The 26,268-nt window shown below is 34.9% G+C and overlaps 2 protein-coding genes across 4 annotated transcripts in view; one reads left to right on the top strand and one right to left on the bottom strand.

Annotated features, from left to right (window-relative positions):
* The first annotated feature begins 2,586 nt into the window (after nucleotides 1-2,586).
* On the top strand, nucleotides 2,587-15,740 carry ATPsynCF6 (ATP synthase, coupling factor 6). Of its 3 annotated transcripts, none has more exons than XM_067287352.1 (4): nucleotides 2,587-2,654; nucleotides 6,276-6,454; nucleotides 10,904-11,040; nucleotides 15,618-15,740. In XM_067287352.1, exons 2-4 carry the CDS (start codon nucleotides 6,300-6,302, stop codon nucleotides 15,656-15,658), a joined length of 333 nt encoding a protein of 110 aa, XP_067143453.1. In that variant the 5' UTR covers nucleotides 2,587-2,654; nucleotides 6,276-6,299; the 3' UTR covers nucleotides 15,659-15,740. The 3 variants fall into 3 exon arrangements, with proteins under 3 accessions (XP_067143453.1, XP_067143454.1, XP_067143452.1); XM_067287353.1 differs by having other exon boundaries at nucleotides 2,636-2,659; XM_067287351.1 differs by lacking the exon at nucleotides 2,587-2,654 and adding an exon at nucleotides 2,692-2,762.
* Nucleotides 15,741-15,772: 32 nt separating this feature from the next.
* PolE1 (DNA polymerase epsilon catalytic subunit 1) overlaps nucleotides 15,773-26,268 on the bottom strand; it is a 58,906-nt gene continuing 48,410 nt past the window's right edge. Inside the window, exons 40-52 of the mRNA XM_067287323.1 lie at nucleotides 25,252-25,487; nucleotides 23,283-23,367; nucleotides 22,929-23,132; nucleotides 22,711-22,809; nucleotides 22,546-22,617; nucleotides 21,402-21,506; nucleotides 21,247-21,332; nucleotides 20,970-21,093; nucleotides 19,022-19,156; nucleotides 17,185-17,264; nucleotides 16,990-17,122; nucleotides 15,969-16,078; nucleotides 15,773-15,898 (exon numbers count right to left, since the gene is read on the bottom strand). Of these exons, the coding sequence (XP_067143424.1) occupies nucleotides 15,829-15,898; nucleotides 15,969-16,078; nucleotides 16,990-17,122; nucleotides 17,185-17,264; nucleotides 19,022-19,156; nucleotides 20,970-21,093; nucleotides 21,247-21,332; nucleotides 21,402-21,506; nucleotides 22,546-22,617; nucleotides 22,711-22,809; nucleotides 22,929-23,132; nucleotides 23,283-23,367; nucleotides 25,252-25,487 (1,539 nt within the window). The 3' untranslated portion in view covers nucleotides 15,773-15,828. The remainder of the gene's footprint in view (nucleotides 15,899-15,968; nucleotides 16,079-16,989; nucleotides 17,123-17,184; nucleotides 17,265-19,021; nucleotides 19,157-20,969; nucleotides 21,094-21,246; nucleotides 21,333-21,401; nucleotides 21,507-22,545; nucleotides 22,618-22,710; nucleotides 22,810-22,928; nucleotides 23,133-23,282; nucleotides 23,368-25,251; nucleotides 25,488-26,268) is intronic.

Genomic DNA, 26,268 nt, shown 5'->3' with positions numbered 1-26,268 from the left:
ATTTGTATCGATTTGTTCATTACTCTTCGATGCGTAGGTGCCTTACAAACTACTTTTAATATTCCGACTTCGATTTTTCGGGCATCTACAAGTTCTATCTTTCGTTGGCCAGATTACCTTAGCGGTTCGATATCTTCTCGCAAGTTTTTATCGCTCGTTTCGATTAATACATTGCAGAATCGCCACAACTTCACAGAAATCTCTCACTTGCGCAAAAGTAATGCGGAAAAATTTACAAAAAAATCCGAGTTTCGATAGCGCAAGGTTATAATTCATATAGAAATGCGTAAACATATTTATTTCTTATAATGATAGACGAATGATAGCAGTCGATAATTCTCGCTTCTGTTTATTTCGATTCGTTCGTGTTTCTTTGTTTTTTCTTAAGTATGAGTCGAACAGAGTGAGAACACGGTCCTTACAGGTCCATTAGGTATTCATTTGCTTCTTATTCCTCCTCCTCTACGTATGACAAGAGAAATAAAAAATTATCCAGCGATAACTCTCGCCCACTCTTCTGTTCGGAATTTCGTGTTTGTCCCACGTGTTAACAGATCTAGCGATTTAATTATCAATGTATTAAGAATCGTTAGTTTAAAGCCGCCGGCTCTTGATGTGGAGGGGATGTATTCTTTCAACGGATCGAATTGATTTTTCATTCCACATGCCCTATACTATGCCCATCTTCTACATGCCCTATTCCAAAACAACTATGCCCTTACGGCGCATAGTTGTTTTGGAATCGCGCTAGACTAAAAATGGCGGACGGACGGTTTCCTGTGTGCAGAAAAGATTAGTTTTAATGGTCAGAAGGCGCGACTCGACTAGAAAATTAGAATTAAGATCGTGCTAAAAGCAATTTCTTGGTCGACTCTGATCGTAACTTCGGATAATTGTATTCTGGAGGGATCGCGCTGCCGATTCTTACACGTGCGTTAAAACGTTTACGTGACGTCTCGATCTAGTAGTGTAAGTGAATTTGGTTGGCATCGATCTAAAAGCGTCATTTATCTCAAATTGTTTCCTCGTCCTTTCCTCTTAATTCCATTAAGACTGCATAATAAGAACTCTAATAAATAGAACCATTTTTGTTCCGCAACGCGTGACGACAAACCACGTGCCACACTCCGTTACTTAACCTCGTTTTCTACCGAATTTTCCGCATAACTTAATTCTGCATAACTAACACGCCACATACGTAACATTTGCAGTCCACTCGACTTCTTCCATTTCGCTGCTAGTGGGACGATTTTCAAATTAAACACTGAATGTTTAGTGTATTTACTCAATGGCTCGTCTTTAATGTTCATTTCTTCCAAGCGAATATACAATACGGGAACAAACTCGAAGCTGCGGAACCAGAAATAACCATCGAAACGGAAAGAAACAGGCAGTAGATTCGTAACCGCTGCCGATCCGCTACTACAAGAGAAACGTGACTTTACGCATCACGATTGTTGCCGGTATGTTCCCGACATCGGAGGGGGAACGATACTTTAACCGATCAAACGACTGCTCCACCCTGTAAAGCTAGAAGAGATGCATAATTACCGTGCAGTACTCGAAAGAAATGCCTCCTTTATCTTTACGTAAATATGGAGTCAAAAATCTATAAATACCAACTCTTCTCTATAATGACGAAAGATACTTTTATAAAATTGCTTTCGTCGTAGTTTCTTTCGACATCACCGTCAGTCGATGGGACGCCAGCGAGTTGAAGTGGAGTAGGTTTGCGCCCGGGGTGCAGTTCTCGACCCACTTTACGAACGGACCGACCATAGCTCTTCTATTGATCTGTTTCAGTTCGGTCGTGATCACTCCTTTCCTTTTGTGTTAGCCCGGCTTGTTTACTAGTCTCTCCGAACCCCGCGGCTCTACTTTTTCCCGTTCTGTACTAATTTTCGATGTTCCGACCTTCTATTGCGGATGGTCCACTGTTCTAAAACTCTCCCATCAGAGTGTAGTGTTTACCGGCATGGGCGATTATGTCACCTGTCGCGATATTTTCCGGTTAGGAAGAGTAAAGCATCTTGACAGTGAGCCAATATATATATCTATCCGTGGCAAATGGATATAAACGACCGCTTTCTCCCATATAAATTGGTATATTTTATATAAATTGCCGGAAAACTTTGTTTTTCGGTGTCTTTCGCAGCCTTCGTTCCGATTTATTGCTGTCGATTCTTGTTCGATAGAGGAGAAATTTCTGCCCCGCGCTCCCCCCTCATACTCCGTATCTTTAGTTTTAATAAATTTTCTCGTCAATTTTTAGCTTCTTTATTAGAAGCAGCACAAAATGATATATTGCAAACAAATTTACATTTCAGAAAATAGGGATATTTTTAATAAATAAAAAACAACTCGCGAAATTCGAAACAATATTAACCCGATAACCCAAATTATTGATGTCGTACCGCCATCTAGTGATTTAAACAGTTATCAATAAATTCGAAGATTTTTCTAAAATTTTATATTTTATTAAATTATCATTAAATATTATTAGTAATATAATAATAATAATAATAATTATTATTATTATTATATATTAGATAGTTGAAAAACTGTTTTAAAATTATCAGGTTAGGGTCATTCGAATTCTAGTGTTTTCGCCGCTAGAGGTATTCCGGTAGCCAAGTTAAAGAGGAGAGATAGAGGTGAGGTGGGTTTTAGTAATTCCAGATGAAATTTATTTAATTGTGTGTATTATCTGTTACTTAAATATGTTTATAACACGTGCTAAATTCTCAAACAGCATTTATCATGTATAAAATGGCTTCTCATTTCATATTCTATGTTGCATTACACTAAAGAGTTCAGGTGCAGTTGGAATGTTTCTGGACTTCATTAATATGATGAACTTTCATCTGATTTCGTGTTAATGTAGTCCAGAAGCTTCAGTTTCCGTTACATTGTACGCAGAATACCACTATAAAGTTGTGCGTGACATACAGACACTTTATATGGATTATAGAATACTTTGCAGGACATAGTTTTATATGCATATTATTCCTTTATAATTCAGTCCCTTGAAAGACATAGGATTTAGTAAATGTGACGAATGGTGGTGATTTGGATGGAGAAGAGCATTCTTACGTGTTTCCGACGAGATAAGTGTGTGTGTGACTGAAGGGCCTGTATCTTTTCGATACCACGTTGGGATGACACCACTGTATCCTTAGGTCGAAACAGAGACCACTAGTTTGTGCGAGCGGTTACATGTGAGTTTCTTTGGATCCAGAATGGAGTGAACGGAGAGAGGGATGGAAGAAGAGCACTTAGAGAGGTTTATAACAAAAATACCTGTTTATTTTTGTCGTCTTTACAGTTAGTATTTAGTTAGGTTAGTTGATTCAGGATTGTACAGAATGTTGCAGGTATACATACAGGCGTATCGTAATATTAATTCATTCGTTAGAACAGTTGATGATAATGTTTAGTAGAGTCGCAACCCTAATCGAATTTACAAGAGGATCTGAGAGAGAGAGAGCTTACAAATAATCGCGGGCTGAATAAATATCTTAAGATAGTACGACTGAATGTGTTAACAGGAACGTCTCTCCGGTGCGGAAACAGGTGAAGTTGGTTCAGGAAGGAGTCAGGCTGGATCAGTTGACAACAGTCTAGCAAGAATTTAGTTGACGAGGGGGATTGACAGTGGTAGACAGGTATCTGACAGAAGGAACACATCCAAGAACAACTTCCTCCTCCTTACTCATCGTGCCTCCCTTTTTATATGGAGTTGTCTCTTCAGGCCTTTCTCCGATTTTGTCAGGGATGACGATTTCCTTGGATCAATGAAGTGACGGATGACATAATTGTGACAGAGATTTACTCATTTCGACAAGGAACCCAACTCGTGGGAATTGAGTTTGAACTGATTTTATCGAAAAATTTTGTTGGTTAACCTTCCGTTAAAACTAGCCCTTTTTTTTATAAACTTGTTCCGTCTTTATAGAATTGTATTAAAATTTATATAAGGTTAAAGTTTATAACATGAAATTTCTGATTCTTACATTTGTATTTGGCCCACGCGACTGCTGGCGGAGTCTCGACGTTGTGTAGCAGGGGATACGGGCTTACTTCTGCCCTCGTGTCGAGATACCGGCAACTACGTGCGGAGTAGATGTCAAGGTGAGTGACGATGCGCCTCGACTGACGTGGAAGACTGAGGTACCGGTTTGAGAAAAAATGCTCTTTACTGACGCCACTCGTCACATTTCGCCCAATTACTTGTTAAGTAATTTTAAAAAGTAGATGTACTTTCTGTTACTCGTACCATAAACTAAATTTTTAATATATTGCAAATTTCTGTTCTTTCTATACGTTGTTTATATTAATCTGAAATTGCAGACTGTTAATATTTGTAGATCTCTAAAATAAATTTAACAGATTAGACTGGGGGGTCGGCAACCTTTCGGTGGTGTTGTGCCGAACCGAAATTACTGGATACCAATGCAATTCTATCAATTTTGTTATATATAGTATTGAAATTGGTCCGGTTACAATAGACTAATTATTAAAATTTCAGTTTTACTACATTTCTGTTCGATAAGAGTGCTGCCGAAAATCGTCCCACGTGCCGTAGGTTTCCGACCCCAGATTAGACCGTTACTTTCATAAATTGTTCGGTTTATGTAAAAGTGTGATATGTAAGATAAAGCCGTGTGTGCGGTTTTCTCGTGTTGACTGCAAAGCAATGTTCTTCTGCTATCTTGGTCGTTTAGTGGGCAATTTCATTGCCGAGCCAATTTGATATTACGCTTACGCTACGAAAATTGAACTTATTTAGAATTAACATACACTATTCTTATAGTAACATAAATTTGTTAAAACTGGGTTTTCTTTAATTGTCTTTTATTGATAAACTGTCAACAAATTATCCAAAAAAAAAGCATATTTAAGTAATCTGTTTAATTTTGTTTGATTTAATCAACCTATATCAATTTTAAATTAATTCAATTGAACCAACTTTGTTAATATTTTAACAGTCAAATTAGTTTAACAATTTAAAGTCATTTATATTTTATAGTGTTCAAATCCAGGCCAGAATTGTTAGGAATTTTCGTAGATGATATGTCCAAGACGTGTTGGTCTCTTTCAAGCATGCATATGATAGCAAGCAAGCAGCAAGCACTGATACTGCAAGATCGCATTCTTAGCTGTGTCATGCAACTGATCTGATAAAATTTCATATGTGCTGCAGTTAAGAATTATAGTTTTCGGGTGTACTATAGATTATTCCCTATGGAATTTCAGAACTTTGATTATATATTGCAACTCGGGACCGAGACGAGTTCAACGGTCCCCTATTTTTGGACCAGAGACGAAAAATAAAAAATTTATCATACTTTTTCACTTACCATACTTTTTTAATGCACTCATGAAGACGGCACCATAGTTGCTAGTACTGCCATCTTGCGGTAAAGTCTGCAAACCATGACGTCGAACTACGATCATCTCCCGGAGGGTTAAACACGCGATACCAGAGCGGAGAGAGCGACGCGACTTCCGATCATCGCGCGATCGCCATTTCGGTTATGGCAGCGAACATGGCGGCTCGACTGACCTCTCGTATGGGCGCCACCACATGCCGCCATGTGCTAAACTAGTGATCAATTCACGGTAGTTCTTGAACGAAGTAAAAAAAGGGGGAAACGTCTACTAAAGGCAATTTTAACGGCAAGCGACGGGACTCCCGATCACGATAGCGAGGCCGACTTAGCAGAGAGCGATGCGACTCCCTATCATCACGCGATCGCCGAAAAAAGTATGATAACTTTTTTATTTTTCGTCTCCGGTCCAAAAGTAGGGTATCGTTGAACTCGTCTCAGTCCCCTGAGTTCAAATATATAATCAGAGTTCTGAAATTCCATAGGGAGTAATCTATAGTACACCCCAGTTTTCATTAAAATTGTTGGTAATTAAATGTGCCAATGCTCGAATATGACAACCATAGTTGACTACAAACATTTTTGTAAATCTAGCTGACATGGACTTCATATAGCATTCGTAGTGATGATTTTTGAAACCTTTTCCATACAGCTCTTTGCCAAGGTCTGAAATATTTGCAAACCAAATTTAATGAAGTCCTTTATTTAAACTGTTAGTCCTTAAAGTAGCTGTATTTTCTTTTCAAATCTAACAAAAAGACATTTTTTTTTTTCATATATTAATGTAAATTGGTATAATTAAGAATAGTTTTAATATAAAACATATTTCAGTGTATTTAACCAAAGCTAATTAATTTTATTTAAATTTTTCGATAATCCGTACAGTTAACGGGCTTAAAATTTGAGAAAATGCTTCAGAATCATCTAGGACTCATTCCTCGAGCGGTCTATGCCACCTTCCGACGCAACGTGGGCATCAGTGCAGTTCTGTTACAGAAAACACCAACTGATCCAATACAGAAGCTGTTTGTTGATAAATTAAGAGAATATACCCAAAAGAGCAAGTTAGTATTAAAGGTTTAAATATAATTAGAATTGCATAAAAAGTTTTTAATGTATAATATATAAAAACTTAATATTTTGTCATGAGTGATTTATGGAATGAAATTTTTAGACTTAATTTTTTAATTAAACAATCTGAAAATATTACTCTGCATCAGTTGTTCTCAAACTTCTGTCCAAGGAGTACTTGGACAGAAATATGAATCTCTGAGTACCCCCCTTACGTAGGTGGTACTCAGAGATTCGTTGCGTAGATTGCACACAAATACCCCCTGGTCTTTGTGTGCAATCTACACCACATAAATTTGGTTAGATATGAATCGAAATGATGACTGGAAGTGCTGCACTGTATCTTGGTTCTCCATTTAGTGCTCTCCCATAACCTTTCTATGTTTTGCATATGGTAACTGGTTCCTGGATCTATGAAGTTATACTTATGCTTAACTTGCAAACGCTCGTATCCGACCTCTTCTAACTCATCGTTTTTGTATACTTTCCAACAGTCGAAGTAGATTACACTGCCTTTTGTTATGTTATCTCTTACTGTATTAATCAAAGTTTTAGCTTGAACGGTCAGGCACGGTGACTAAGAAACACTCTTTTGATTCGTGGCATATCCCGCCAAATACTTACTGCTTAGGAAGAACGTGTCTGACGTGTTGTTTTCTGTGTGTAAATAGAGTTTCGTCCACCTCTACAACTTTGTTTGAACAGCCTATTTTTACCACAGGTTGAGAAATTAATGAATTGACACATACTTCATGCATATAATTATTCCAGTCAACAGTCTTACTGGGATTAATTCCTAGCTGTAGTTTACAAAATTCTACAGAAGTTAATTCAAGACACCAGAAATAAATAAATCGAAGAGCAGTCAAAAAACAAATATGGGATCCTTTGAACCAGCTTTGACTTTGCAAACCTTTCTATTCGCGGCACAAACAAACGTTGCATCTCCATTTTGGTGTTTTGGAAGTAGTAAAATACAAATTCATTTTGTGACTTCTTGAACGAAGATGTGTGGCACGTAAGACGCCTTTAGCTTGGAAAAAACGAATTGCAATTTCTTCGTCTTTTGGCAATTACCAAATTGTGAAATTCATACACACTTGTTAAAGAAAAAAAGATATCAAAGTGAACAATTACCGTTAACATCAAAGATAACATTTAAAGTATCTAGGTATGTTTTGTATCACTTCTCCAGAGAAACGTAATTTACATATCCACATGATGTTAAATAATGGATTAATATGCAAATTAATTGAGGAATTTAATATAAATTTAATTTTTTTTTATTTAAATTGATCCTTATTTAAGATTTTTAATCATAATACATGTTTTATGTATAATTTACATCTAGAAAGTGACATTGAGCATTATACAATGAAATCGATGCAAATCATTTTAGGAATTTAACATGTATTGTCAATTGTTGGTTTTCTTACCTATCAACTTTTTATTTAAACTTGATTTAAAATTACAAAAGGAGTTATTTTTTATCCAGTATTCTTTATTTAAACGCTAAACATATATTACGAAAATAAGGAATCATAATCAAGCATGAGAATAGTTTCAGCTGGTGTCCAGTTAACTGAAAAGGACCAAAGTGTCAGTAGAATTAAATGTGTCTGTGCCTGTGCTGGACAGAAAGTTGTACAATGTTGGAAAGCACAAATTTCAGTTTTGTCATATGTTGAACACTGACACGACTACCCTAGGGACCTAAACTGAATTCATTAAGGGGAGGAAAAATATCTGACAAATATGTAATTCTCTGGATATGAACTGAGTCTAGATGACAATTGTCCAACTCAAAAGATGCTCAAAAAAAGAAAAAAAAAACATTTCATCTCACAGCTCCATTGTGTATGTCATTACCTCACAAGAGCCAGCAGACTAGTATATGCAGCAACAGTGTTACATGCTCACTACTCATTTTGCTGCAGATAGAAGTAAATATCTTAGCATTCATGGGCCTTGCCTTTATAAAGTTTAAAATTTTGACTACTTCATTGATGGTAATTTGCAAGTTTACAGGCATTACTTTTGTGGTCAATGCTTCTTAATGAATAGTACCATGTATCCAATTTGAATTTGACAAGTCCTCTATACCTTTCTCTGTCCATGCAAATGCCTATGCATTTGGACTACAGTGCAATTTTTGGACATGAAATTATCAGAGAGAAAATGTCTTTTCCTCTTGATGTACAAGTGCTTTCTAATCTATACTAATATATAAAGAGGTAACTAAGTTTGGTTGTAACAGGTAATCTCCGAATCTACTCAGCTGATTTCAAAAATTCTTTCACCAATATTTAGAATGGACCTTCAGGGTGGACATAGGCTATATATTATTCCGTTAAACATTCATATAAATTAAAAGATATCATCTAGGATTAAGGCTTTTATGTCCAACAGATGGCGCTAACTCCGACGACCTAAGTTTGCTTTTCTGTGAGGCATTATGCCTTTCTGTGAGAATGGACTAAAGCAGATCATTTTCTATCTATCTATATAAATAAAATATAACGTTCGTTTGTTCCTACCAATTCCTTTGAAATTTTGACGCAACATTGCATTCAAATACGCACGTGTTTTTATATAATATACATGTCGAAATTCCCCCCACTGGGGGAGATGGACAAGATTAAGACTTACCGTGAAGAACTCGGCTTCTATTATACTATTTTAGATGCGGTTCTTTGCGTTTTAATAAGGTATGTCAAGAGAGTGTACACTAAGAAAGGATATTTCGAAATTCCCCCATGAAGGAAGTGTTATACATTTATAATAGATACATTTTGAGCCACAACAACGCGTGGCCTGGTCTGCTAGTAGTTGACAAAAGAGATCTTCTTAAGTGTAATCATTTGATATATACCTGACATCAAAATAGTGTGTATGCAAATCCAGCTACATCAGTTGACTCATTCATTTTCAATGCATAATAAAAACTACTCTTGACAAGGCAGATAGTGTTGAATCCCAATGAAAGACAGAACTATTTGAGACAGGTATGAGATCCATTTTTTCTATTCTTTATGAAATCCATGCTGGGTGACAATGTTTTTTACATCAAGAATAATTAGAGATTCTGCTAATGTTTGTGGCATTATTGATTTAACCAAATCATAGCTGAGAAGATAGGATGCCTTTAGTGCTGCTTTGTTTGACTGACAATGTTGACAGATGTAAATAGGTTTTCCTCAGTTTCAGTTCTTTGCACTTCATTGCAAAAAATTCAGATGGCTTATTCACAAGATCTGAATGTTTAGTGTGGAGTTGTTGCAATAGAATTGACAGTTTCATGGAATGATTTGACAAAACCTCACAGTAAATAACACATTGTGAAAGAGGGTATTCACTGTCTCTGGTCCATTTAAATCCAAGTTGTAAATATGATGCTTTCTTTGTATTTCCATCACTTTTGTGTTCTGTTACCCATTTCTACTTCTCTCAATTGTGGTGATTTGAATTTGCATGGTGCTGGGAGATTTTTCAGAATTCTCAGGCACATCCACAGATGATGCAAGCACAGAGGTTGGGCCTACATCTGAATATTAATGAGAAACAAACAAACATCGACGGAATTCATAAAGGAATATGACCATGACTAACCAATAAGAACATTGTAATTATTGTAAGTTACCTGTTGATTTTTTTACACTGCTATCTTCCTTTATCATTAAGGATCTGGTTTTCAGTCATCTATCCCACCTTAGAGATTCCAAAATTCCCCGTATTGTGTCAAAATCACAATTAGAAAGCAACTTAAATTGCCCTCACCTTATACATTGCAAACAGAGCAACACTTATCGAAGAAAGTGAATGAAGATTGCAGCAACGAGGACCATTAGTCACAACAGACTGCTCCAACAATGTGGACTGTAGGCCTACTGCGACTAGCCAAATCTAGGACTGTATTGCTGTGGAGACCAGGCATGGGAATGTACCATAAGGCCATCATAATCCCACCTAATCTTCAGCTATAGTTAATCCAGCCAAACGAGAAGGTCACTCTTCCCACAGTTCTCTCCTACCAGCACTCTAGTACACAGCATAGCCACATTTTTGGCAGGTTGCCCACGTTGACTAAAAGAAAAAGTGTCATCCAGAACAGATGCTGGATGGACTCCCTCACTCGTCATCAGTATTGATATAATTTGGCAACCCCCACCAGTAGTGATGGGATGACCTATTTTATTTTGGATGACTAATGTATTTGTAATAATATAAGTCAAATAATAATATATTTGGAGATGGCCTTCAAATTTCTTATTGCATATCTTTTAAATAAAATATGGCTAACAACGTTTATTTCTTTAAATTTATAAGATCTTCAGTACGGTAAGATCTAATTTGAGATACACTTATAACATATTATGTAATATAATTTTAAAATAAATTGTTATAAGGTATAATTTTAACAACTGAAATTAACAAAATTTTAGGACTGCCAAAGGAGGACTTGTGGATGCTTCGCCACAAACATTGAAAGACTACGAAGCCGAATTGACCAAGGTGAAGAGCCAGTATTCGGGAGGAAAGGATGTGGATATGACAAAATTTCCAGCATTTAATTTTGTCGGTAAGTTTTTAGTGAATTTCCTGTAAGAACTGATTAATCCAAAACAATGCATACTTTGACAAACATCTTTATTTCATTCAATTCAGTAGCCATAGATGCTTCAGTATGACCAGTAAATATATATTAATAATAATTTCAGTTAAAAAAGGTCAATTCTCTTATTATAATTTTACACCATTCCTATCAGTTTTGACAAGACATCTTTTGTAATAAAAAGCTTTCAGATCGACAAACCACTTTATTCATGCTTATAATCAATTTAAAAAGAAAATTGACTAAAACACCATCAAAATCCCTTTTTAAAATAATTTTTTTATAATAATTAACTAAAATACAGCATTGAAAATCTATTACTTAATCTGTTCAGTAATTTAAAAAGTTCATACGTTTAAAACCTTAGTACTCTGTTTAGAAGCAGACAATGCATCATTCATGTTCAATAGGTGGTTTTTATTACAGAAAGTGTCCATAACGAGTATTGCCATTTAAATTTCATGAATTTCTACTTGAAAAGACATCTGTTACAAAATATCTTCCAACAACTATATACAGGGTGTCAAATAAGTCACTAACAACTGTGATTGGGGTTTTGTTGCATCGACATGAAACTATCTCTACTGAGAGTATACTATTGAGAACAAAGGTAATTAGTAGATGATGTTTTCAAAGTGCTCTCCTTTACAGGCGATACAGGACTGTAATCGATGCTTGAAACCAGCAGCCACATTTGCCAGAACTTCATCAGGAATGGCCTGAATCTTGGTTTTGATAACAGATTCAAGCAACGGCCGGATGGCGAGCGGTCAAGGTTAGCAGCCTGCCGCCCTGGGGGACCCGGGATCGAATCCGGACGAGCCGAAAAATCCCCGGGAATTTTTCGGGGGGTGGTGCATCCGGATATGTTGGTCCCCATCCCTCACCACCCAGCTGCCCCATTGTGGGCTTGCAGAAAGAGTTACAAAAAAAAAGAAAAAAACAAATTCAAGCTGTTTGAGGTTGGCAATAGGGTTCCAATAAATCCTATCCTTGAGGTAGCCTCCAGAGAAAAAAATTGATGAAACTGAGGTCCGGGAAATAAGGTAGCCATGAAATTCCTCCTCTGCCAGTCTCTGGGAACCCTTTAGCAATCACCCTTGCTCGAAATGTGATTGTAAGTTGTTGAAGACATCTTCATTTTGATGAGGAGCTCTGTCTTGCTTGAACTACAGTTTGTTGACACTATCCTCATTCTTGACCCTGGGAAGGAAATGGTGGTCAAAAATAGCCTTGTAGACTTCACTGTTGAGGTCAAGAAAAAAGGTTTAACAAAATCTTTGCAAAGAGCTGCCCAAACAGTGAGTCTCTTGGGGAAAAGAGGCTTTGTGATGACAAACTTGGGCTTTTAGTTTCCCCAAAATCTACATTTGTCTGTTAACATGTCCCTTGAGATGAAAATGAGCCTTGTCAGAAAACCACAATTTTTCAAGTTGATTCTACCATTATCAACTCTGGCTTTCACTAATGAAATCATAGATAATCTCCTCTCAATCGTTTCTTTACTCAGTGGTTGAGCTGTCTGAATCTTGTGTGGGAAGAGGCCAAGGTCTTTTTTTTACAAGTGTTTAGGCTGTCTCAAGGGTTGTTCCTAACCTTTGCCCCAATTTTCAGACACTGATGTTTGGCTCTTGCTGCCTTGATGATTGTAGTCTGCATGCCTTCATCATCATCATCCTTTATGCTGCCTGTTCTCTCAAATTTCTCGATTAAATTGGTAATGGTAATTGCACCTTTCATTGGCTTTGGTTTGTTTTTGAAAGTTGTCGACCACATCTGCAGTAGCAGTGGGGTTTTCTTCACATTTGTACCAATGTTTAACCAAAAGATTGAGCAAATATTCACTGAATGGACGAAATTTTAAATTTTTCTAAAAATTGGCACATTGGCCCTAAACAATTACCTTCGTTTATAAGATAGCGGCTGTGAGATTTTAACTACCCGTCTGAGGGCGCCGATAAGTTATCCTCAATCAAAGTTGTTACATACTTATTTGACACTATGTATATTCTTTGTCAACTTTATAAAACTTATTCTACAGTTAATAATTTATTTTGATTTGAATTAACTCATCAGAAAAAGAAAGCATAACTTCCTTATCAAAAGTTGTAGCTAAATAAACAATTTGATGGCTCATGACATCATTTTCCAAAAGGTTTCTGCAATTTTTATTATGTACAGGTTTCCTGTCACAACTGCAAGTATATTATCCAGCATTGCCTTTTCTATAAAATGTATGATGTGGATTTATCATTAACCTATTCCCTGGTAGTCATGACCTAACGACCCAAGATATCTCGTTTCAGCATCTGATCGTTTTTAAAACTAGATGTTGCTACTGGTTATAATTTTTATATTAAAACTAACGTCTAAAATATAATAATTTTGGACAATACAATAGCCACGATTATTTTTTCAAAAATGTGCAATTTTCATTAGGCTCAACATGATGTTGACACACAACAAAGAAAAATTTCAACATGGGCTAGGCTAATGTTTGCATCAATATTATACAACAGAATCAAAAGATATCTGTCAGCAGTTTCATGCTTTAGCAATGCACAAACATTTTGCAGACTACATTAAGTCAAAGGAATGACTGCTATTTATATTTGCATTACAGAGTTTTAGATTATTATTTCCTTTTTCTTTTTCTTTTAATAATATTCTGGTAATGCAGCTTTTTCAATTGTTGTATGACACTTGAAAAATCCTGTTTTGAAGTTTCAGAAATGTAAAATCTTTATTCCCAAAATTGAAATGCCAAAAAGAATAGTCTAGTCAAGTTGGGTTATGTTATGTTATCTAATGACTCGTTTCTGCTCCCGTGTCAAACCATGTAAGTTTTGTTTCATTTCTTAGTTCTCTGCATTTTAAATGGGGATTACAGTCTTTGATATCTTCACTTCTGCAACAGTAGCAAAATGTAAAGATGAATGTTGCACTCATCATCTTTGATGGTTTAACTTCTTAACACACCAGGATGAATATAAAATCAAACAATCAGAGCAAAAATGTTCTGCTATTGCAAACATTTTTGACGCCCCTTCTGGGCTCTTCTTCAGGCATTTTATGTAAATCCGTTGCAAGCTGTTCATTCAATTTTTTTACTTTCATTTAGAAGGCATTCGATTTCTGATTGAAAATGTGCACGCATTCCAGGATATTCAAATATAAGATAATAGTATGAGATTCAAAATGTGCACTAGTTTCAATTTAAACCATTCTCAAACCAATACAAAATCAAATGCTATCATCTATTAGGACTTGCCATGCCATGGAAAGTGACATTTTTTCTTTAAAATTAATGCATGTGGACTTGGAGACAATGGAAATATTTAAGGCGGGTTGCAAGTCCACATGCATTAATTTTAAAGAAAAAATGTCACTTTCCATGGCATGGCAAGTCCTAATAGATGATAGCATTTGATTTTGTATTGGTTTGAGAATGGTTTAAATTGAAACTAGTGCACATTTTGAATCTCATACTATTATCTTATATTTGAATATCCTGGAATGCGTGCATGTTTTCACGTAAAAGCCTGAAGAGCCCAGAAGGAGCGTTAGCAACAGTACAATATTTTTGCTCTGGTTATTCGGATTAAGTAAGGTTGATGGTATGCCAAATTTTGTTTTTTTTTTCACTATTTTTTGCAGTTATGACAAGATGCAATCACTAGTATGGTTTAATCCCATATAAAAATTGGAACTTAACTGTTTTAAGGTCTGAAGCTTAAAAAACATGTTTGTATTTTTAGGTAGCCATATTTGGGTTTATTGAATGACTTTTTAATAACACCATAAACAAATACTCATTTATGCTATATTATTAGCTTTAACAATTGCATATCATCTTTGGAGAGGTTTGTCAATTTCACACCAAAGAGAGCAAAGTTTGATCTAAATATATCAAGAATCAGAACTATTGTTTCTAGGTGTTAGGTGAAGAAAGTTTATAAAAAAAAGCAAGGATGTTATTCTCAAACTATATTATTAATCTGCTTTATTGGAATTTTTCTAGTCTTATATACAGGGTGTTACAAACTTCTAGGACTTGTAGAAGGGCGTGAGTACATAATATTTTGATTAGGAACCTATTTCCATTCTACGACAGTTTCAACTCAGATGTTTCCCTCAGCAGAAGTAGAAAAGTCTCAGTGTACCAGAACATGCTTCGTTGGTGGTCGCTACATTGAGCCGCTGTTGTAATGCATCAGTACTGTTCTGTACGTATGGTATGCTGGGTTCTTTTTGGAATAATGTAAACACAAACAAATGTGCTTAAGTGATAAATGGATGCTGCCTTTCAAAAAGATACCTAATAATTGCACTGCATCACGGCTAATTCAAATTCCTCAAGCAGAAGTGGAAGAGTTAAACATCCGAATTGAAACTGTCGTAGAATGGAAATGGTACATTTCCGGACATGGGTTCCTAATCAAAATATTTTGTAGAAGGGAGCGAGTACAAGTCCTGGGAATTTCTGAACACCCTGTATAATTGCTTCCCTTTGTTTGTCTAATGCTTTAAATTTTTTTTTGCAGATCCTAAAATTGACCCCATCAATCTAGAGAAGAAACAATAAAACTTATTTTAGATGTTAGAAATTTGTAAATTCAGATATTCTTGGAACAATATAAATAAATGTAGAAGGTAATATTTTGGAATTTATGAGTATGTTGGTACTAAACAGGTCAGACACGTTTCATTCTTATTTTTAATTAAAAATAATTTATAAAACACAATATATACATTTTATTTAACGAGTCCATTCATCTTGTAAAGCCAGACTGCTGTCTCTTCTAGAACTGGCAACTGGAAAAACCTGAATGGAAAACAAAAGACGTCAACATCGTCATAGAAAAAGGGTAAGATTGGGCAGACAAAAAACTTACTGTGATATATTCAGGAACGTGGACAGAGTTCTGTTTAAATCCTCCAGAGAAAGTAAGCATCTGAACTTTCCTGCACATTCACAATATCTAGACATGTTTGGTTGTTTTATCTGTAAATATACAAACACAGATTAGAACAGCAGCAATATTAAAAGGTGTTCGGGGTAAATTGCAAGTAATGATTAAAATCAAAAATTTTAGCCTATGAAGATTACTTATGTTGGGTGGGAAGGAATTTTGTTGAGTAAAGCTAACAAGAAGAGGCTCAGATTTGGATATTCTGGGTCACTGTAAAGCCATAGGTTCATATGGTTTTTGGTATATATAAGTTTCTTATATGTAGAACATTCAAAAACTGATATAGTGAGAAAATTAAAATTTCCAGTGGAAGTGCTGTGCCAACTTGGAATGTTTGATACTACTTGAGAAAATTAGTTTGTCGTGATCTAAAATTGCAGAAGTGTCCAGAATAACCATGCAAATGCTGATCCAAATCCGTAAAATAAAAATTAGAGAATAAATATACCTGCACAATTGATGATGATAATTGAACTGATACATTGGTCAGTATAGCAATAGCAATAGCAATGACTATGGAGTATACCTTGATGACAGTCTGTTCGTAGGCCATTAGGATATACTCCAAAATGGTTAATCTGTTATTTGTCAGATATAACAAATTTCCACATCTCAGGTAGCAGTGCAATGTCATCTGCATTTGATTTCAAGCATGGCTACCTTAAACTATGCATATTTGCTGTTTTAAAGTGGATAGATTCGGTCTCCTAGAATGAATGCCCGGTAAAATCGTTTGCTGCAAAGAATCTTCTACCATTGAGAGAAATAACATTTGAGCTAAGATAGGCTTTGAATTTACAACATTACTTTTTTGGTGCCAATTACAAAGAAAAAAAAAATATTTGACTTAGCACACAAAGCCTTTTTGGAGATGCAAAATAAATTGAAAGAAGAAAAGAAAAAGAGACCTGAAGACAATTAAATAATATTTACTATTGCTTACCATTCTGCATTTTGTGCACTGCAGATCTTGAAGTGTGTAAGCCATGGTCTTCTTCCGGACGCATTCGATCAGCATTGCCTCCACGTCCAACCGGTTGTAGGGCTCCCGACAGACGCCGCATAACCATTCTCGCCTGTTAAAGAAAGAATTAGAAGGTTTGCCGACTCCGTATTTCGAAACGATGATCTGACTTACATTCCGGTCGTTGCATCGAGTTCAAATGTGTCTCGACACAAATCCAAGTCGCTGCAGTGATTGCACGATTTGCAAATGACCTAAAAGTATGAATTGAAAATAATTAATATCGAGAACATTCCATAAATTTGGAATATTTGAAACCATAGTTACAAATAAATCTTATTATAATATAATCAAGATGGGTTGATAATAAGCACAGAGCCCAAATGGTTAGGAGTTGAAATTTATGAGAATGTACACTTTTGGAAATTCTCCCTAAGTCCCTTCTTATGGAGAAGAGAGGGAGAGGTTAAGGATTACCCCTAAGAACTGCTTCTACTGTACTATTTTAAATGCAGGTTTTTTTTTTTTTTTGCATTTTTGCAGAAAATTGAACATATTCTTAGGTCTCTCTCTTCCTAGACTAATTTAATTCTTGTACCCAGTGAAAATGGGTAAGATCGGCAATAATCTTAATCTTTGCTATCGTTACTTTTTGCCCGAGCAACACCGGGCTCATCTGCTAGTATTTAATATTTATTGATCTCCGAGCGAGTTCTCAATAGTGTGTGATAAATTGGCTCTTTTTAGGACTTAAGTTCCAAAATGTGTATTTTGGAACCTTTGTATATGCTTTGGAGATTCTGTATTACTCAAAAATGCACAAACAATTTATTTTACTTTCCCTTATTATGTATATATAACAGCCGTGGAATTGTGTCACATTTTGAAAAGGCAAAAAAATTCCATGTGTATATGTTGGCATCTATTTTGTTTAATATCTCAGGACAGACTAATGATTAAGAAATAAAATTTGGCACAGTAGCATAAGGGATATATATCAATGTTATTGAATTTTGGTGGTTAAAGGTCGAGAGTGTGGAGAGATATGATCTCCTACGTCATATCTTGAAGTTGGACTTAAATAAAACTCCTCCAACCTCAAAATGAAGTGTTTGCCATAATAAAATCTTATAAATTAATGGTATGATTAAAAATAATTAATAGCAGCCAAGAAAGTTACACAACTCATGGGTGGATATTTTTAAAAATTTCAAAGATAATGATTTGTGAGATTTTTCTTAAATTATTTCTTTGTATAAAGAGAAATCATGAGGGCAACTGAATATAATTAATATTGTATACTCTAGTGAAATTTGGATTCATGATTTTGATCCAATCTGCTAAAAATTTGAGAGGTAATATTATAATTGATGTATAGAAATATTTAAAAATGGAATCAGCCAGATTGACTCATCAAATTACACTGTTTTTGTTTTAGAACAGCAATTCTCAACCTTATTTGTCAAGGTACACTTTTAATAATTTGGCGGCACTTCGGTAAGTACCGCAGGACAACTGGCGACGTCAACAGCAATTTTTAAATGCATGTGGTTATATAGGTCACATTTTTCTAAACGCCTTGGTAACTACCTGCAGTTACAATTTCCAAACACCCCCCAGGAAGATAGAACCGATTGCACTACTTGTCTGATGTTCTTATGTGCGGGTATTCACAGTGGCAACACACTAAAGTGCCGCAGCACAGTGGTTGAGAATCACTGTTTTAGAATTTGGTCCTTTTATTTTCTCTCTTCGCCTTACGGGCACTAAGAGAACTTTTTCCTCGGGCCCGTGACTGGTGGGGTCCGACATATCTGAGACGGCTCACAGGTAAAGGCAGTAAAGGTTTGCACCTTTACTGCCTTAGCCATCTGATGGCTAAAGAATTTACCAAAATGTATGACACTGTAATCTTTCAAAATAAGAGACGGAGAGGTTTGTTGTATAGTTAGTTTCTTAAAAAATTTCAATAATTTAATGTACAGTACATCAAAGAAGTAAAAAACTTTACCTCTGGAAGAATAAAAGATTGACAGGGTTCGCTCCACTCTGCCGTACTTTCGAATTCTCCTACTCCGACCAGCCGCAACAGATCCCTGCGTACTTTTGTCACTTCGCTGGCAATGTTGTGATCGAGCGACAGCACCTAGTCATGGAAATTGTATTCTATATTTAAATTTATCATAACCTGTTATCCTATGTTTTGTATCTACCTAAAACTTAAAACAGTTAAATGATATCCATGCTTGTTTCAAGCATAATTAATGCAGCTGTAATTTAAGAATAAAGAAATTAAAATTTTGTGTTTCAATTCCTCATTGTAAAAATGTTGAAATTGGTAAAGACAGTAACAAAGCATTACTTCCTATCTCTGTGGTGAGTCTTCTCCAATATAAACAAAACATTTGATTCTACATTTTTTTTTTGTTTGTGATTTTCTGATAAAAGGACCTTCTCTCACTTATTCTAATAGCTTTGGCCAAACTAACCTTTAAAGCTATTGCTATAAATACATCTTCACAGTTGTAAGTAGAGAAAAACCTGGTGTACTAACTGATCAATTTAACAAGATGAACATATGTCAGATGATTTGCTTCAAGTAAGCCTCTTAACATATCTGAAATTTCACCACATACTCTAAATTGGTAGAATAATGCCCTTTGCATTTCACTTATAACTGCATTTATTTCATTCTGATTAGTGTCAAAAGTAGAGCATTTGGATTTACAACATACAGATCTGATATCTCTAATCACCTCAACCTATCCCAACTCAAAGTTTAAAAAATTGAATAAAATAAGTCTAAAGAAAATGCATTTTACAATATCTCCTTATATCTGTCTCATCTTAAAGAACAAACTCATATAAATTATTAAACTAGGTTTATTTAATATTAAACAAAATTATAACCATTTCTTTATGTAAACTGGTTATACGACAACTCAAACACAACATCCTGCCATCCTACAAAGAACAAATTTTATTAAAAGGTTGTTACATAGACAATGTCTTTGTCATCTGGCATAATAAATCCAACCTAAGTGAATTTCTCAACCGGGTCGATGCAAATCCCTGCAGCCTTCTACTCTGTCCGAAGCAAGAAAGTCGCAACAAAGTACGCATCCTCGGTCTTTTTGTATCGCCGTGCAACGGCCACGTCGTAACAAAAGCATTCTGTAAATGTATGTGCGTAAGATCTCTTCACCCAGTTTCTCGTAATCTATACATCTTAAAGAAATTTGTGATTTTCGGTAGGAACCGTAACCAATGACTAAATCAAGTAGAATATTTGAAAACTTATGTAATATTTTTAGCAGTCAGTTATTCAAAATGAATTTTGATAGTGACTTCACATTGCCTCATTAAATTATTTGGATAGGCATTCTAAATTAGCAATGCCAAACTCAAAGATAATAATTTTCTCAACTTTGGTAATTAAATAAGATTTTACGTTAAGTGTTAAATCACGTACAATCACTTGTTTCAAATGATTCAAAAATATTAATATTAAATCTTCTTAAAACTGTTGTCAGGTTAATATTCGAGCAAAACCAAATGTTTTTTCCAGAACTTTTAAAAAAAGTACAATGTTTAATTTTAATAATGAACCAATCAGTATGCATCTTTTTATGATTTTATAATTTAACAATAAGTCAATCTTACCGATAAAGAAGTTAATTCATTTATAAATGGACAAATGGACAAATGCTCTACATTTTTGCTCCAAATTCTCAAATGATCTAAAATTAATGTTTAATCTCAAACAATTTTCCATTTATAAATCAATGAACTTTACCAGTAAGTGTGATTTTCTTTTATACTTATTTACTAATGAAGAGGCGAGTGGCCAAATTATTAAATTTATCCCTTGTTCGAAGTGAAAGAGATGATTTTAATTATAATGATAAACTTAAGGGCAGCGTATTTCCTAGTTTTTATCCATAAATGAACGTGCTCACCTTACACACGGTTTTGACGAATGCTAGAGCTGGAATGGTAGACGTTACGCGGATGCCGGGTAGAGAAGGAAAGATGTCGCCGTCGCCCGAGCCGGACATCTTTTTATTTATCTTCTCCGTGATGCTAGAAATTTGAAATAAATCAGAACTTTTTGTAACGATTTGTTTTTCTATTAGCAAATTCAATATATGCTACAATTTCTGTAACAATAATATGAAAAAATTTATATTTATTTCTAGAAGAAAAATAAAAATTTCAAAATCAATAAAAACATACAAGTATAATTTTTCAGACAGGTCGGTCTTTATAATTTCTTGAGAAAACAAAGCGAGTTCGTCGAATACTTCTCCGTCGTCGTCCTCCTGAGTCAAAATATTTTATAAATTAAGTAATAATACATTACGGCCGAGGCGAATCCTTGACAAACTTACCGGGTTCTGGGTGGCCTGCCGACACACGGGCGTTAATCCAGACCATCCTTCTCTTATCTCGCACGCTCTTGAATATACCCTGTGAATGTATTCTCCGATAATCATCTGCAAAAATTTACAAAAATCGATTGAAAACAATCGCAAACAATTAATATATCTGTTTACTATAAGGTAGAAGAAAGATGGGAACTAGTATTTTTGGCAAAAGCTATCAGATTTCCAAAGCCAAGTAGTGCTAGTACTTTAGTAGAGAAAGACTCTGGCTGGATTGGATTGGTATCTGTTTAATTTGACTGTCCAAGGTATAGGTATGCAACAATCCCATATCGGGTATAGATAATTAGAATGAAAGGAAATTAATTTAACATAAGACAAATCGTATTCGTACCCAACAGTGCCGTCCGATATAGCAGGCTGTCGTGAGCTTGTATGGGGCCCATAGGTAGAGTGGAACCCTTTAGCAATTAATTTTTTGAGCAAATAAAATACATAAAATGTTTATTTATGAATGAAGAGAAATTTTAAAGACTTCATTTTCTGTTAGTAAAATTAACATTAAATTTACAGTAGTGGGAACCACTACGGGTCTCTTCACCAGGGTCGAGGTAAAATCCCAGCTCTCCTCCCTCTCGACAGCCTTGGGTATAATGGCGCTCAAACAACCCGGTGTAGTGAATGTGTTACATTTTTACGACATGTAGGGACCAGATTTATATTTAAATCTTATTATTTGAATGAATAAGATTATAAATTTTGTCAAGAACTAGAAAAAGGTGATAAGGAAAAATAATAGCAATAATGAAATGGCTTTTTTCATGCAAAAGAAAAAGTTTTTTCCAGAGCTTCTTGTGGGTTCACCACTTTAAGCAGAATTTTCTTAAGTCTTAATGCTGTTTCAGTTATGGAAAGTAAGCCCAACAAATTAGCTTGCAAAACCTTAAATATACGTACGAGATTCATACAATATCGGAGCGTCATTTCATATTCTCTATTTTAGTAAAATCATTTTTCTTCCTAAAGTATCGATCAATTTATTAATTGACACGTTTGCATCATAGAAAATTACTTCAAATGTCACGAGTAAAATGTTCGTCATAAGTAATTAGTTTAGTATTTATCTCAAGGGACAAGCAAAACTTCTTACGTGAAAGTTTTCCTGTACGGCATTGGCTTCGGGTAAATACTTTGCAATGTTCCAACACATGTCTAATATAATCTGTAAAACAATAAAATTTGGCATTTTCTTGTCATTTGACATAAATGATTAATAGAATTTAAAATTAACTATCAATAACGGAATAAGACTCACTTCGGATTCTTCACTCGGCGTGTTGTCCGTTCTTTCGTTTTCGTTAGCACTTACGTTAGATTCTTCGGGAAGGACACCTTTTATTCCACCAAAATTAACCTGATATTAATGGTAAAATAGTTAATGATAAACATTTCTTTGGATCCTTGACATATTTTTAATTCTTTTAAATGATGAATAAGATGGAACTGGTTAATTAATTAAAGTAATACACTTACTTGATCAAGCCACAGGAGATATTCCCAACAGTTTCGAACGGTCATGTCCAAACCGTGAAAGAGTTCCTTGTTACGGATGCTGTTTACGATGTATTCGGCGTACGCCAGAGCGTTGGCGACGCTGTGACGTTTCGTACACAGAATGAACCGGTTGTAAGTCGCGTGGACCACCACTGCACCCAGACGGTGAAATTCTGCTATCAGCTGTTTGAGAAAAAAGCGGTTAATAATGTTCCGATTAGTTTTAACTCAATTAATATTGATATAATACAACAAAAGAATACTATATTAATAAGTAGGATTTTAATTATTATTTTTAGTAGCTAATAAATTCATCTAGAAAGCATATATTACCTGTGTAAACATTTTCTTCATTAGATTGTTAAGAATGTGCTTTAATGCTGGTTCATACAACAGAGCCTGAGGACAGCACAACCATCTGAAAAATGCAATCTTCATTTTATTTTCTATTTTAATAACAAACAGACGGTCTTTCTATTAGTAATGACGAATATAAAATTAAGGTACAATCTTGATAGGGTACTCTTATATTGAAAATATTTAAGAGGTCATCTTACTAAATCTCATTAGCCTATAATAGCAATGTAATAAATACTCGAATGAAAATTTCATAGACTTGGGCAGCACTCTTTCAAGAAATGTTGCATTTCCGAAGCTTTAAATGACATTGAGTACGATTGCACTTAGGAAGACGTGAACATCAAATCCAGTATTGATTAGCCTAGTTTTAGTTTACTAAGATTAAAACTAAAACGATGGTAGCGATGATTTGGAAGAGACTAACGCGCGGCAAGTGCGGAGGTTTCTGACTTTGATACTATGGAAAACAATGATATATAGCTTACTTTACTTACAATAAATGCTAAGCAAAGTCTATTTTATTTTTCACTCTTTCTCTTTGAGTTCTTTTCAATAAATATAACATGTACAGTGTTTCTACTCAAATTTTTGTTTTCAATTCCGTGACTTTTCCTGACCCTCACGTCCCTTACAGTATGGCACATTGACAAAATAAAACATCATTTGACTTACTATGCACATACGCTATTGCTTCTCCAACTTTTTAATTAGTTATTTTTCTAATTAACAGTTACATATTTTTATAATGGCTGAATTATTAAAATTAAAAATAAAATGTTTTATTAAACCAGCAGTTCCCAATCTTTTTTAGACTGCGACTCCCTTTACAGGCTGTAATTTTTTTGCGACGCCCTTCTAAAAGAAGATACCCGTGCGTAGCTATATCAGACATTAAAATTGCTTTATTATTCAAAGATCAGCCAATTCTCCAATCATCACTGATATCATATCAATCGCTGCGGATAAGATCTTCAGCAATCGTGTGTGGTTTCTTGCATTTGGCAATACGGTGAGCGACCTTGTAAGAGGCGAGCAGTGCTTTGGAAGGAATAGATGCTCTGGAAAACAAGGATGTCGACTGATTTTTCAGTTCTCGCAATTTTCTAAAAAAAAATTCTTGCGGTTTTCCTTGTAAATTACATTGAGTTGTTTCTAAATGACGTTTCAATTTATTAGGAAGAATACTTTCAGCTGCCAGCACCTTATAACAAACAGCACATTGGGGTAGTTCCATATTTCCTTTGCTAACGTAGGTAAACCCAAAATCTAAATATTGGTTATCATATTTTCCGTACTTTTTTCATTTTTTTACAGTTTCTTTTGTACTCTTTCCTGAGTCTTCAACACGTTTTCTATTTATTTGAATAAACTTATCTATTTTACGATGCGTAAATTAAATACAACACACTTGAAATCAAAACACTGATTCGTCGACGCTTGTAATCGACAAAAACAAAAGACTGAACAAAGGAGCGGGGTGATGAGACGCATGCACCGTGCACCCACTCATTACATCGTGTGCAGGTAACCTGTGGGTATCGTGTCGCGACTCCCCTAGGATAGCGCCGCGATGCCCTGGGGCGTTGCGACGCACAGTTTGGGAAGCCCTGTATTAAACTATAGTAGCTCATTCTGTTATTAATCCATAACCATAAATCTTCATGACTTTGAAAAGAAGAAAAAAATAATTATTTATTACTCATTAACAAATCCTGTAAAATCCATGTGCAAAAGTATATATTTATTAAATTTATCCCTTAATAAATTTCCCAAACTTTATAAAATATCAATAAACTGAAAAAAAAAAAATCAAAAATTGTTTTGTTAAAGTTTATAGTAAACTCACAAATTAAATAAGATTTGATATAATAAAAAAAAAAAGGTCTTTTCTCAATGGAACGAATAGAAATAAAACAGAATTAAGTTTAATCAATAAAATTACCTGTAGAAATGAATCAACTGGTTGTCTGCAAAGACGTTATTGTAAGCGGTGAGATCGCGAACCCATCCTCCCACCATTGTCTTCAACAGACGAAAGGCGGCGGCGCACAGCACCGTCTCGTCGTAACTGGCCAGGGAGGTTCCGTGACCGACCATCATGTCTTCCAGGGACACGATCGGAGCCGCATCGAACGCGATGGTTGCGTTGACGCCTTCCGTTTCAGTCAGATTCTGACACTGTAAATTATCAATTCGTTTTATTTTACTCCTAAATGAATAATTTCAGTTTACTCAAGAAAGCAATCAATTTTCTACTTTTTAATTTCAATATTTTAATTATCATTTATTACAAATTCTAAATAATTTTAAAACAATAATTTATATCCATTTAGAAATTGAAGTGAAATCTGTCCATAAATATCAAAAATGTTTAAATGCTTAAGTGAAGTTATAATTTAATATATTAGTATTAGATTAATTTTGGTTTTATTTTGAAGATGTTTTAGACAGACTCACAATTTTCCGAGAGGAAATAATTGACGATGTTAACAAAACTAAAGCAAGCTCTGCTTTGGGTTTACATAATCTCTCTTCCTCTCCGATCAAGAATGCAGAACCAAAACCCATTCCTTATTTGCTTGACTTATATAATGAAGTTTTCAATACAAACAACGTCCCTGTCGACTGGAAGTTAATTAAATTTATAGTGATTTTTAAGAAAGGAAACCAAGACAATCCTGGCAGCTACGGACCGATCACATTATTGTTTATTATACGAAAAATATTCGTACCAATACTTACTAATTGTTTAATCGAATGGCTTGCAATGAACAACATACTACATTCTCTTCAGTTTGAACTTCATAAGAAGGAAAGTACAATGCCCAGCATCTTTGTACTTTTTATACCTTCAAGTACATACAGAGTGGATCATCAGATTTTTCTTATGGAAAAAGGTCTTCCTAGATGGCTTTATTCTAGATAATATTGACATCCACTTTTTACAGTATGCCAATGA

Source organism: Centruroides vittatus, unplaced genomic scaffold, assembly GCF_030686945.1.
Source record: "Centruroides vittatus isolate TY-2023 unplaced genomic scaffold, ASM3068694v2 scaffold_450, whole genome shotgun sequence".
Taxonomy (NCBI): Eukaryota; Metazoa; Arthropoda; class Arachnida; order Scorpiones; family Buthidae; genus Centruroides; species Centruroides vittatus.
Note: the sequence above shows the minus strand (reverse complement) of the source record. Positions and strands in the feature narration are given on the sequence as shown.